General features: G+C 39.2%; 1 protein-coding gene across 2 annotated transcripts in view; it reads right to left on the reverse strand.

Annotated features, from left to right (window-relative positions):
• UBR3 (ubiquitin protein ligase E3 component n-recognin 3) overlaps positions 1 to 644 on the reverse strand; it is a 254192-nt gene extending 253548 nt beyond the window's left edge. The window contains exon 1 of one of the 2 annotated variants that reach the window (XM_089916715.1): positions 77 to 644. In XM_089916715.1, the coding sequence (XP_089772841.1) occupies positions 77 to 624 (548 nt within the window). In that variant the 5' untranslated portion in view covers positions 625 to 644. The remainder of the gene's footprint in view (positions 1 to 76) is intronic. The other variant, XM_089916716.1, reaches the window with a different exon arrangement.
• Positions 645 to 15163: the final 14519 nt, after the last annotated feature.

The following is a 15163-nucleotide window of genomic DNA, read 5'->3' on the forward strand; positions in this document are numbered from 1 at the left end:
CCCTCCCCAAGGCCTCCCCAGACCTCGGCCTGGGCCTCCCGCGGTGCCTCCCGCCCCGGAGGACAGCTCCACTCACCCACTCTCCCGCATCACGTTGCTGTCCCCGCAGTCGCAGGCACCGCCGGCCTGGCTGCGGAACATGTTGAAGTCGTGTCCGGTGTGGTCACCCTGGTGGAAGCACTCGGCGCACAGCGACATGCAGGGAGAGATGCCGCACGTCCGGCAGCGGTAGGCCACGAAGTTGGCTGTCCAGACCAGGCCGCAGAGCGCCGCGGGGTCGTAGGCCCGCACCGCCGCGCAGAACTCGTCGTAGCCTCCGCCGCCCGCCAGAAGGCACTTACACCACTCCAGGGCCTCCTCCTCGGCCGCCCCCGGACCGCCCCCGCCGCCCGCCGCCGCCGCCTCCTCGCCGTCTGCAGCCGCAGCCAGCGGCCGCTCGGCGCTCAGCACCCGCTCCAGCAGCGCCTGCAGCTCCTCGGCACCTGCGCGGTTGTCCGGCCGGCTGAGGGCCGCCTTCAGGTGCGCGGCGGTGGCCGCCTTGTCGAGGGCCAGCCCGGGCGCGGGCATCTCGGCTTGGGGTGGCTGCGGACCCCCGACGGCCGCCGCCGCCGCCGCCGCCGCCATGATGAGAGCTCAGAATTTGGAGAGTCCAGGGCCGGCGGCTCCTCCTGGGAGGGTGGGGGAATTGGCTGCTGCGATTGCTCGGCCCTCCCAACTCTCGCGATATCCCGGGGCTGCCGCGCACCTCTGCCTGTGTCCCCGCCCCTGCACACGCCCCCTCGCGCTGGGGTGCCTGCTTCCCGACCCTCTCGCTTGGGACGGACCTCCTGTTTCTTCCTCCGACCTCTTGGCTCTCAATACAATTGAGAGCCACTAAAATAAGGGACCTGACTTTAAAATTATTTAATATGGAAAATCTTTAATATGGACCATTTTTCCTCTATTTACCTGGGCTACAGGAATACATACAGCATCTTTCAGCTGTTTTTTAGGCACCTGCATTTCGTTCTGAGATGTAGATCCCCACTGTTATCAAACCCTTAATTACGATTGAATTACTATTATTATTGAAAACCCCTCCTAATTTTTCGCCCTGTATCAGTTCTTACCCTCACAGCTATTACCAGTTTAATCTTCTAAAGTACATTTTTTAGAGGATTAAAATATATTCTTACTATCACTCTCCTGTTCAAAATCTTTAGTGGAAACAAAAGTCAAAAACTCCTTGAATCTTCTCTTAATGCCCATCACCAACCTATCTTTCTATCATTATCTCCTTGCGCTACTCTCTTTGCCATTTGAAAGAGACCAATGGGACTCTTCAGTGTTTTCTGAAAGATGCTTTATCCCTGTAGTCTTTATTGTTCCTAGTTCCACCCCTACTCCACCCCATACAGTCGCCCCACACTCCTGTTCTAGCAACGTCTGCCCATTTCATTTCCCTTCTTCAAAAATGGCTCTGAGTTGGCCCGTGGGTCGGTGGCCTAGAGCTCGGTTCTCGGCTTTCATGTTCGGAGGTGGGAGGGACACGGGACAGGCCCGCACACCTGACCTGCCCGGAGAGGATCCCCGCACCCAGTAGGAGAAGGAGGAGACTAAGCGGGGAAAAAGACTCATAGCTTCTGATGCGAGTCACGTGCTGGAAGCTGCACTGGAGCAGATGGACGGGATCATTGCAGGCACTAACACAGGGGTGGATATTAGCAATGGTACCTGTGAGCCTGCACTGGCTTCCGCGGCTTCCTACATGAACCCCTTCCCGGTGCTCCATCTCGTCGAGGACTTGAGGCTGGCCCTGGAGATGCTGGAGCATTCTCAGGAGAGAGCAGTCCTCCTGAGCCAGATCCCAGGCCCAACAGCTGCCTACATAAAGGGGTAGTTCGAGAAGAGCTGGCTGCGGCTTTCCGGCTCACTTTACACCTGGCATGGGCGCCGATCCCTCCCTCCAGTCCTGCTAAGTACTACTGACTCAGGCTGCAGTGTTTACAGAAAACTTTATGAAGCTTCAAGAAAATGATAGGTCCATAATTCCTCAGTCTGAAATCCTTAATTCCTCAGTATGAAACCCTTGGGTCCACGTGCATTTTAGAACTCAGAGCTTATTAAACTTTAGAAAGGTGAGACAGTGCATGTGTACTGTACTGTATGTACCATCTCTAGCAGATACAGGGCAGGAAACACGTGAACATTTCTTCAGCAAAACTTGTGAATATCTGCATGAAGTGGGATAAACAAAGACTACAAATAGATAATTTACAGTGACCATGTATTTTTACCTTGTATAGATGTGCCTGAATTTATGAAACCATTTCTCTAATATTGAATTGAAATTATTTTTAATCTTTCACTAATAATATGGCATTGCTGCACACACACACACACAAAAAATGGCTCTGAACTTATTTGATGATACAACATTTTGCTTTTGCTATAAAAACCTCATCCCCACCGCACTACTAATTGGCAAATTTCTTGAGGGCAAAAAATGAATCTTCTTCATTATTGCTCATAAGTGTTCAAATATTTGCCTGATTATTGTTGTTAAATGGAATATAATTACAATAGATCATTTTTGTTGCATATTTATTATGTGCCCCATTCTTTATATATGCTATTTATTTTAACTCTCTCAATAATCGTATGAAGTAAGGAAACTAAAACTTACAGAGGTGATTTATGTGTCCCCAAAACACACAGCTGGCAATCAAATGAGATGTGACTAGAACCCAGGTCCATCTGAATCCAAAGTCCTGCTCTTTCTACCACATCAATGCTTCCCAAACCTGCCTGATCCTAAGACTCACCTTAAGTTCTTACAAAAACAAATTCCAGAGCCCCACCCCAGACCCAAGGTATCAAAATCTCCAGAGGTTACACTGCCCTACCTAACAGAATCTGAACCTTGAAAAAGATTATCATTAATGATCTTTCCAGAACTAAAAATCTACAGCTTTTTAAGTTTCTATAGCTCACCTCCAGAGAGCTGGGTGTATTATTAAAAGTAACTTAGTAACACATGGCAGAGGACAACCAAGAATGAAAAAAGCTGTAGGAGAAGCGATCCAAGGAAGTAGAATGAGTATTTCCAATCCATAACCAGTGATGTAAATGAACCTAACATAACAAAAACATACTATATCAATTGTCTAGATTCTCTACATTAGTAAAGCATTTCACAATCATCATTTAACAGTGATAAATAATTCAAATATTGCTCAATAAGTCTCTTTATGAATCACCAAATTATAAACCAAATAAAATCCAGGAGCATTTCAAACTAAGGTAAAACTAGTGTGTATTCACTAATCAGTGTCTGTGGGTTCAGGCAGTTGGGGAGGTGTGCTGGTATCTCTCTAGGATTGCTTTCCTGTGGAGAATAACAAGGGCGCCTGCTCTGCTTGACCACGATGATGCATGCTGCACATGCAGCCTTTTCAGCATTCCTTAGTGGTCTCTACACGCTCTGTGAAATTCCTACAAATTTCCACAAAATTCCACCACTTGTCACCAGTGCCTCTTTTCTTCTGTAACAAAAACAAACAAAAAAACTTCAAATGCCACCCCCTATTTCAGTTACATAGACATTGCAGTGCACATACAGAAATCTGGACATTTGCCACATTTCCCACCAACTGTGTCCATGAGGATATCAGATATGTTCAAAATCAGAGAACCATTAAAAATAACTGGTAATAACAAGAATAGAAATAACCCAAGTGAAAAATGGGCCAAAAATGTGAATAGACACTTTACCAAAGAAGATATATAAGTGGCAAATAGACATAGAAAACATGCTCAGCATCATTAGTCATTAAGAAAATGCAAGTCAAGGAACTTCCCTGGTGGCGCAGTGGTTAAGAATCCGCCTGCCCATGCAGAGGACACGGGTTCCATCCCTGGTCCGGGATGATCCCACATGCTGCGGAGCAACTAAGCTTGTGTGCCACAACTACTGAGCCCACGTACCACAAGTGCTGAAGCCCGCATGCCTAGAGCCCATGCTCCACAACGAGAAGCCACCGTAATGAGAAGCCCACGCACCGCAACAAAGAGTAGCCCCTGCTCACCGCAACTAGAGAAAGCCCGTGCGCAGCAACAAAGACCCTACGCTGCCAAAAATAAATACATAAATTATTTTTTTTAAATGAAGAAAATGCAAGTCAAAACTATGAGACACCACTATACACACTAAAATGGCAATAATCAGAAAGAGAGACAGTAACAAATGTTGGCAAGGATATGGAGAAACAGGACCCCTCACACAACATTGACGGGAAGGTAAAATGGTACAGCCTCTTGGGAAAACAGTTTGCCAGTTATGTACTTAAAATGTTAAACATAACTTTACCATAGAACTAAACAATTCCACCCCTAGGAATCTACCCAAGAGAATTTAAAACATATACCCACACAAAGACTTGTAGATGAATATTCAGAGCAGTGTTATTCATAGTCAAAAACAAAAACTAGAAGTGATCCAAGGGTCTATCAATTTGTAAATGGATAAACAAAATGTGGCATATTCACATAATGCTATACTATTTAACAATAAAAAGAAATGAAGTACTGATGCATGCTACAACATGGGTGAATTTCAAAAATGTTATGTCAGTGAAAGAAGTCAGACACACAAAAAAGTGTATATTGTATTATTCCATTTATCCGAACTGTCCAGAAAAGGTACATTTATAGAGACACAAAATAAATTAGCAGTTGTTTGAAGCTGGGGGTGGAGAACAGGGAGTGCGTGCAAATGAACACAGAGATCCTTTTAGGCTGATAGGAATGTTCTAAAGATGGAATGTGGTGATGGTTGCACAACTATGTAAATTTACTAAAAATCATTTATTTCTACTCTAAAAACAGGTGAATTTTATGGTATGAAATTATACTGTAATAAGACAGTTAATAATAATAATTAATATACTTGCTATTTGAGATGAGTGAAATTATCAAATATCTGTCTAGGTAGAAACTATATTACTGCTTTAGCTTTCAAAATCAACATGACAGGCTCTCAAATCTTAGCCTCTCCTAGGATGTCTGGGGCTTGTATCATTTGAATCCAGAAAGTCTGACATTTTTCTTTCAACTCATTAGTGTAATATAAAAACTCTTCTTCTAAATTACCTCTCAAGTCACCATGCTGTGTCATGGGGAATTCCTTCAATGATCATATTTCCATGAGGGAAATCCAGATCGAAATTCAACTGCACCCATTTAAATACATTTAAAGGCTATACCTCACAAAATTACATTGAATCATTCTGTTACTCTATGGAAGACATTGAATAAATAATAATACAACATACTGCTGTTAAAGAAAGCCACAAAATACCATCTAAAACATTATGTGCATTTATGTACTGCATCTTAATTTATGTGAATAGGAATCTTGTGATATTTCTAAATTGGCTTTTCAAATTGAAATAAAGCACACACAGAAAAGGTAAAAGCTATAAATGATAAATAACATAATTGCTTCCAAAATTAGAGACCCTTATCAGAGAACTTATAAATGAATGTAAACTCTCCAAAGTTGGTGTTTTTTGTTTTTGCTTTTTGTTTTTGGCTGCATGGCATGTGGGATCTTAGTTCCCCACCAGGGATCAAACCCATGCCTCCTGCAGTGGAAGCACAGAGCCCTAACCACTGGGATGCCAGGGAATTCCCTCCAAAGTTGTTTTTGTATTTATCTGGACTCCCTTGGTTTCAAGAGACAAAAACCTGACTTAGCTTAAGCCAAAAAGAGGATCATATTAGATCATATAAACAACTAGGGGAAGGGAGAGGTGAACCTGGATGCATCTCCACCTTTGCTTTCAGTGAGCATTGGCTCCATTGTCCCCAGCTCCAGGTCACATCTCCACAACCTCACAACAGAGAAAAAGGGTCTGTTCTCTGCCAGATCCACTTAAAACCCTGGGGAAGAATTCTGACTGGCCCAGCTCAAGGCCCAGGCCACCTCTATCACCAGAAGGAAGAGGAGGAAATACCTGCTGGGAACATAAACATACAAGATACCTACAACTGTATTAACTGCTGAATTTCTGCCTGGCCTCCAAATACACACCAAACCTATGTACACAGCAAGCTCACCAGTTCTAATGGCAACTGTTGAAATTCACACCATAAGAAACATTGTTCCTACTATGTACAAGGAATTCTGCCAGATGATCACATTTAAGATTCATGACAACCTTGAGAAGTAATTATTATTATCCCAAGTTTACAAGTAGCAATGATACCCTTCAATTCATGGCCTTCAAAACATAAGAAAGAACCCTGGAAGAGAATTCATTCATTGTTCCTATGTGTGCCTGTCTCTCTTTCTCCTCTCTTCCTCCCACTCTTTCTCCCTTTCCCTCCTCTCTCCCTCCCTCCCTCTCCTTCCTTCCTTCCTTCAAAACTGAGTCATTTAAGACCTTGCAACTATACTTACTGTGATTCTCTCATTTGTTTAATATTAAAACAAGGACATTTTTAGTAAGTTTCTCAACTCATGCTTTACAAATATTTTGGGGAAAAAAGCATGACAGTACCTAAAGGACTTGACCTATATTAGTTCCTCTACAGACTGGTCTGTGCAACTTTTCCAAGGTTATAAATGCTTAACAATGCTCTGGGAACTTTTTTATTATCATTTAGTACTGTTACAAGTTGTCCTAACCTAATTTTCTCCCCCCTCCCTTTTTTTTAAACAGAGGAAAATTTCCTTCTGTGCATCTCTACTAAAGACTAGAAGATTTTCACCCACTGCCTTATTCATGCAACAAATTAATTAAACTCATATTTATTGAACCCCTACTAAGTTGCTCTCTGCAAGAGCTGAGGATAGCACTGTGAACAAAACAGACATGGTCCATGGCATGGTCTGGCATGGCACAACTCCAGGGGGCACCATTCACATAGAATACAATGCTCCTGACATGGAATTTACAGACTGATGGAAGCATATTATGAATTGTAACCTAATCTATAAATACATTATTACTGTTGCTACAATTATTACTTCTGATCTTGGAGTGAGAAAACATTTTTTTAATGGACACAAAAAGTACTAACCACAAAAGAAAAGGCTTACTAACAAAATGGGTCACAATATTGTAACTTTCTGTTCATTAAATGACACCATTAAGAGTTACAAAAAAAAAAAAACAGAAAAAAAAAGAGTTACTGAGTTTCTGTTTGGGATGATGAAAAAGTTTGGAAACAGTAGTGATGGTTGAATATTATGAACATAATTATTGCCACTGAATTTTACCCTAAGAATAGTAAAAATGGCAAATTTTGTTATATATATTTTACCATAATTTTAAAAAATTAATAATATACGAAAAACTATTGAATTGTACACTTTAAATTGGTGAATCGTATGGCATGTAAATTATGTCTCAAGAAAGCTGTTAATAAAAAGAGACCACTAAGAGTAAAAAGGCAAGCTAAAGAGTAGGAGAGAATATTTGCAACGTCTGACCCAAAAAGGATGTTCCTCTAGAATATATATTGAATTCCTACCAATCAAAAAGGAAATGAATCATCCCAATAGAAAATTGGACAAGCAACTTTAATGGACATTTCATAAAAGAAGATATCCAGATGGCAAATAAACATGTGAAATTAGTAATCAGAAAATTGCTAACTAAAACCATATTGAGTGTACTATACATTCAACAGGATGGCTTAAATTTAAGAGACTAATAATACCAAATATTGGTGAAAATGTGGAGTACCTAAAACTATCAATTAGTGCCAGAAGGAGTGCAAAATGGTTCAGCCACTTTGGAAAAAAGTTCAGCAGTTTCTTATAAAGTTAAACACCTACTCTATGATCCTAAAATTACACTTAAGGGAAACAAAAAGATATATATCCCGGAAAAAAAATTATACAAGAGGGCTTCTCTGGTGGCGCAGTGGTTGAGGGTCTGCCTGCCGATGCAGGGAACACGAGTTCGTGCCCCGGTCCGGGAAGATCCCACATGCCGCGGAGCGGCTGGGCCCGTGAGCCATGGCCACTGAGCCTGCGCGTCCAGAGCCTGTGCTTTGCAACGGGAGAGGCCACAGCAGTGAGAGGCCCGCATACCGCAAAAAAAAAAAAAAAAAAAAAAATATACAAGAATATTCATAGTAATGTTTCATATTAGCCAAAAACTAGAAACAATCGAAATATCCATCAACAGATGAATGTATAAACAAATTGTGGTATATTCATACAGCGGATACTGCTCAGCGATGAAGGGGAATGAATGACGTACATTAAGGGTGAAGCTCAAAAACCTTACACTAAGTGAAATAAAGCAAACACAAAAGAGTATGTTTGCATGATTCCATTTATATGAAGTTTTATAATAGGCAAAAGTAAGCTATGATGATCAAAATCAGATCAGTGGTTGCCTGTGGGATGGCAGTAATTGACTGGTAGGAACAGAAGGGAAATTACTGTGATGAATGAAACTGTATCTTAATTGGGGTGTTGTTTACATGGTACATCTGTTATTCACATTTTATCAAACTGTACATAAGATTTGTGCATTTTATGTAAACTATATCTTAATTTTAAAAACTGAAACTAAATATCCATAAACAGTAGAATAAATATAGTATATTCATATAATGAACCACTATACAATGAAAATGAGCAAACATGGATGAATCTTACAGACACAATGCTGAGCAAAAGAAATCTGACATAGTGAGTATGATTTCACTTGTATAAAATTTTTAAAAAGGCAAAATTAATCTATGATGTTAGAAGTCAGAAGAGTGATTACTTTCGGAGAGTGGGGCGGGTGAGTGATTGGAGGGGAACCTGAGGGGGATATTTCTAGGTGTTGATAGTATTCAATCTCTTCTCTTCTATGTCTTCTTTTCTTTTTAAATAAATAAATTTATTTATTTATTTATTTTTGGCTGGATTACATCTTTGTTGCTGCGCGCGGGCTTTCTCTAGTTGTGGCTAGCGGGGGCTACTCTTCATTGCGGTGCGCGGGCTCCTCATTGCGGGGGCTTCTCTTGCTGCAGAGCACAGGCTCTATGCGTGCGGGCTTCAGTAGTTGTGGCACGTGGGCTCAGTAGTTGTGGCTCACGGGCTTTAGAGTGCAGGCTCAGTAGTTGTGGCGCACGGGCTTAGTTGCTCTGTGGCATGTGGGATCTTCCCGGACTAGGGGTCGAACACGTGTCCCCTGCATTGGCAGGCGGATTCTTAACCACTGCACCATGAGGGAAGCCCCTCTTCTATCTCTTGATGGTAGTTATACAGATTTGTTCACTGTATTCACTTGTTCAGTGAGCTATTCATTTATAATTTGTGTTTATATATGTTATATGTCAACAAAGTTTTTTTAATTAGTACTACTGGTGAGGAAGATACATATTTTGCACTTAATAACTTATGAATAAGTAAATGAGTCTTCAGCACTGAATAAGAAACATTCCAGGGACTTCCCTGGCTGTCTAGTGGTTAAGACTCCGTGCTTCCACTGCAGGGGACACAGGTTCGATCTGTAGTCAGGGAACTAAAATCCTGCATGCTGCATTGTGCAGCCAAAAAAAAAAAGAGAGAGAGAGAAAGAAACATCCCAAATTTGAAAGTTAAATGTGATTATGAATTTACTTAAATTGAAATATTAGGAAACATACTTTCTAATATTAGAAATATTAGAATAGTTCATATTTAAATTTCAGTGAGCCTCTTTGCCTCTCTTTCACACATATAAAGGAGAGACTATAAAGGTCATTTCCTGACAACAACACAATATGATCAAGAGTCAGAGTGAGAATTCAAAAAGAGTTCCTATCTCCAATGTGCCCCTGCAGAACACATGCATAAATATACTTAGAACACATATTTTTGCCTGCTACAGAAAGTAGGTAGAATTCCCTAAAAAGAAAAAAAGGAAAGAATATTAAATTATTGAAGTAGTGTAGAAAGAGAAAGGGAAGCAACTAGGATATGTAGAACAAAGCCTGAGATAAATATTCATAGAAGGATGTTTGGGTAATGATCAGGAGGCTTTCTACTATAAGAGTCCCTGAGGTTATGCCCCGGGCCCCTAGCACAATTGAACTGTGTTTGGACAATTCACACTACTTGTCCAATCACACTGACTTGGGCAGTTCATCAAATATGATTTGATAATGTAACTTGAGTTTCTTGAGAACCAGGAAGCATGTCTTTTTTTTTTTTTTTAGGCTGTGCCATGTCTTAGCTGCGGCACTCGGGATCTTCCGCTGTGGCATGCATGCAGGATCTAGTTCCCCAACCAGGGATTGAACCCCAGACCCTGCATTGGGAGCGTGGAGTCTTACCCACTGGACCACCAGGGAAGTCCCAGGAAGCATGTCTTAATTAAATATTTTCCAGAACTTAACACAGTATCTTACAAATTCCAAACATTCAATATTTGAAAATTTACTAATCAATTCTCAAAATATGGAGTGCAGACTCTTGAGGGGACCAAGACCCTTGCAGGAAGTCAAGATTATATTCAGAATAGTAATAATACATTATTTGCTTTTTAAACTCTCATTATTTCAGGAGCATACAGTGGAATTTTCCAGATGCTACAGGATATATGATGATGTCATCATTCTGGCCATGAAATGTGTTCTTTGTATTCTTATGTTTTTTAGAATTCTCTGAGGTAGTAGGATTAGAATTTAAATGTGTATTTTCAGATATTAAGTTTTTCCTCAGTGCTTCTATCATATTCTTGCTGGTTTTATTCAGTTATTTCTGCTATAGTCTCTGCAATCTCATTATCATGGACTAAATTGTTATTTTGAAATTATTAATTTATTGCACCTATGCAAACAAAAAAAAAGTCAGTACTATTTGTTCTCATTTTTCACAATTTTTTAAACTTGAAAACATTTCTAAATTTTTTATTTTATCTAAAACTGTTGCTTTTAAGAAGTTAGAATTAATATTGTTTTCTAAAATAGAAGACTTAACATTTAAGAATGACTCTTTGGCTTAAAAGGGGGAGATTAAATCTACAAACATGGCTAGACCTGCTATTTTCCTCGTATTTGAGCAGATTCAGTGCCATATAATCATCAAACAGGATCTTCAATGTGAATGTTAGACAGTAAACACATTCTATGTTGAAACACTCTGAGTATTGAATAACTTTCTTGAACCTCATGGTGTATCCTGGAACAACTGCATTGACATTTGCACTGATGTTGCAAAAGCCAACGATGGACAAAACTGTAACTTAATATGAATCAAGGCAATGGCACTAAACTATCTAGTTGACATTACATTTGTCTCTGTTAAATATTTGCAGAAAAACAGGCCAGCTTCCCTTTAAAATGGCCTTAATAAGGCAGCAAAAAACATTAATTTGATTACATTTTGATCCATGAGGATGCATCTTAAAATTCTCAATGACTTAGTGATTTCACATAAAGCACTTTTATTGCATACTGAAATATCCTCGTAGTCTCCAGGAAACAGCACATGTGCAATGCTGTAAGTTGAACCAGCAGCTTTAAAAAAAAAAAATGTGGCAAAATATACATAACATGCAAATGAACTTATTTGCAAAACAGAAAGAGACTCACAGACACAGAAAACAAACTAATGGTTACTGAAGGGAAAGGGGGGTAGGGGAGGGATAAATTAGGAGGCTGGGATTAACATATACACACTACTATGTATAAAATAGATAACCAACAAGGACCTACTGTATAGCACAGGGAACTATACTCAATATTATGTAATAACCTATAAGGGAAAAGGATCTGAAAAAGAATAACTAAATAAATAATTTATATATATATATATATATATATATATATGAATCTCTGTGCTGTACACCTAAAACTTACACAATATTATAAATCAACTATATTTCAATTTTAAATTTTTTTTAAAAATTGTGGCAAAATACACATAACACTATTTTAATCACTTTAAGTGCATAATTAGGTGGTATTAAGTACATTTACAATGTTGAGCAACTATCACCACCCACCTCCAGAACTTTTTCATCAGCCCAAAAAAAACTTTGTACCTGTTAAACAATAACTCCCCATTTCCCTCTTTCCCTAGCCCCCCAGTACCTCTATTCTACTTTCTGTCTCTATGAATTTGCCTATTCTAGATATTTCACAGAAGCAAAATCACACAATAGCTGACATTTTGTGTCTGGCTTTTTTTCATTTGGCATGTTTTCAAGGTTCATTCAAGTTGTAGCAAGTATCCAAATTTCATTCTTTCTTATGGCTAAATAATATTCCATTATATGTACACCACATTTTGTTTATCCATTCATCTATTATTCACACTTGTGTTGTTTCCACCTTCTGGCTATTGAGCATAATGCTAAAATGAACATTGGTGTATAAGTATCTGTTTGGGTTCCTGCTTTCAATTCTTTGGGGTATATATCTAGAAGTGTGATTGCTGGATCTTATAATGACACTATGTTTAAATTTATGAGAAGTTAATTGGTGTCCACAGCAGCTGTACTGTTTTACAGTCCCACCAACATTGCATAAGAAATCCAATTTGTCCATATCCTTGCCAACACTTGTTATTTTCTATTATTGATAATAGCCATCCTAACGTGTGTGTGAGCTTATTGTGGTTTTGATATAATTTCCCTAATGACAAATGATGTTGAACATCCTTTCACATGCCTATTGGCCTATTATATACTTTCTTTGGAGAAATGTCTACTCACATCCTTTGCCCATTTTTGAATTGGCTTGTTTGTCATTTTGTTATTGCGTTGTAGGAGTTCTTTACATGTTCTGGATAGTAATCACACAATTTTACTTGCAAATATGATTGACAGACTAACTATGGTTATTCAGACTTGGTATTTGGCAGCCATTTTCTGAAATGGATGAAGTAAGCCTTTATTTTCATAGAAAACACCTGGAAGTATTTTTTGCCAATGAAAAAAATTTCAAGCAAAATTTAATATTTTGGAAAATTTGTATACACCACCATGAGCTTGACAATGTTTCTAACACTTAAAAAATTTTTCTGGGGAGATCAGTGGTGATATTAATAAATGTGATTTTTTGATATTGTATAAAAAAACATGTCAGAAGACTTGGAAAATTCAGTGAACCCATATTTTCCAAATGATTGATACATGTTACCAAATTGGGTGTCAGTAAAAAAATCTATTCAAAGTCCAAGAAAGACTAACGGATTGAAACTTACTAGTATAAGTTCCTCAATATGGCTAAGGTTTCCACAACTAAACCTCAAGAAGTTACCTCTTTCAAATTGTGTCACAACAAAGAGGAATATCTACAATCATCTGAATAGGCAATGAAAATACTCCTGGCTTCTCCAACTAAATATCTTTGTCAGGCTGAATTTTCTTCAAATACTTCAACCAAAACAACATATCACAGCAAATTGAATGCAAAAACAGATATGAGAATCCAACTGCATTCTATTAAGACAGACATTACAGAGATTATAAAACAAGGCTTCTCTTCTCACTAATATTTTTTGTTTTGAAAAACAGAGTTATTGGGGATTCCCTGGTGGTCCAGTGGTTAGGACTTCGCACTTTCACTGCCAAGGGTCGGGGTCCAATCCCTGGTCAGAGAACTAAGAGCCCACATGCTGTGCAGTGCAGCCAAAAAAAATTTTTTTTAATATCTCAGTATTAATTTCCAGTAATATAAATATATCAGTAAATAGATATATCAGCATATACAACCCATATAAACAAAATATTTTTTGAGATCCTTAATAATTAGAAAGAGTATAAAACTGTCCTGACACCCAAAAGTTTGAAAACTCTAAGAATAATGTATAAATAACAGGTTAGATATTGTCATAAACTTTTTTGTAAAATTAAGTTTATTAGTGTATAATTTACATGTAGTAAAATTTACCCTTTTTAGTTACATTCTATGAATTTTGGCAAATGAATACCCATATAATCACCAAAGTCCATCATCCCCAAAAGTTTCTTCATATCCCTTTTATAGTCAAGCCCTCCCAAAGCCAGTCCCTGGCATCCACTGATCTGCATTCACTTCTGATAGTTTTGCCTTTTCAGAGTGTCATATACATGAAATTATACAATATGTAGCTTTTTGAGTTTGGCTTCTTTTACTTTTTTTTAAAGTTTTTATTTTATATTGGAGCATAGTTGATTAACAATGTTGTTTTAGTTTCAGGTGTACAGCAACATGATTCATTTATACATATACATGTTATCTATTCTTTTTCAAATTCTTTTCCCATTTAGGTTATTACAGAGTATTGAGCAGAGTTCCCTGTGCTACACAGTAGGTACTTGTAGGTTTTCTGTTTTAAATATAGCAGTGTGTACATGTCAATCCTAAACTCCCAATCTATCCCTCCCTACCTCTCTCCCCTCAGCGCCACTCCACCCCCCCGCCCTGTAACCATAAATTCATTCTCTAAGTCTGTGAGTCTGTTTCTGTTTTGTAAATATGTTCATTTGTATCATTTTGGCTTCTTTCACTGAATGTAATGCTTTTGAAATTCACCCACATTGTTGCATTTATCAGTAATTAATTTTCTTAACTGATGAGTAGTATTCTATGGTATGTATGGATGTACCACAAATTGTCCATTCAGGGATTTCCCTGGTGGTCCAGTGGCTAAGACTCTGCACTCCCAATGGAGGGGGCCCAGGTTCAGTCCCTGATCAGGGAACTAGATCCCACGTGCTGCAACTAAGACCCAAAGCAACGAAATAAATAAATATTTTTGAAAATTTATCCATTCACCAGTCGGTGAACATTTGGATTCATTTTTTTTCCTTTTTTTTTTTTTTTTTTTTTTTTTTGTGCTGTACACAGGCCTCTCACTGCTGTGGCCTCTCCCGTTGCGGAGCACAGGCTCCGGACGCGCAGGCTCAGCAGCCATGGCTCACGGGCTCAGCCGCTCCGCGGCATGTGGGATCCTCCCGGACTGGGGCACGAACCCGTGTCCCCTGCATCGGCAGGCGGACTCTCAACCACAGTGCCACCAGGGAAGACCCCTTTTTTCCAATTTTGAATTAAGCTGTTATAAACATCTATATACAGGTGTCTACGTGAACATGTGTCTTCATTTCTCTGAGGTAAATACCCCCAAGTGAAATTCTGAGTCATGATAAGTGTATGTTTAACTTTATAAGAAACTGCCAAACTATTTTCCAAGGAAGTCATT

This window comes from Delphinapterus leucas, chromosome 8, assembly GCF_059928025.1.
Source record: "Delphinapterus leucas isolate spDelLeu-1000000601 "Yukka" chromosome 8, BTC_Dleu_Yukka2, whole genome shotgun sequence".
Lineage (NCBI taxonomy): Eukaryota > Metazoa > Chordata > Mammalia > Artiodactyla > Monodontidae > Delphinapterus > Delphinapterus leucas.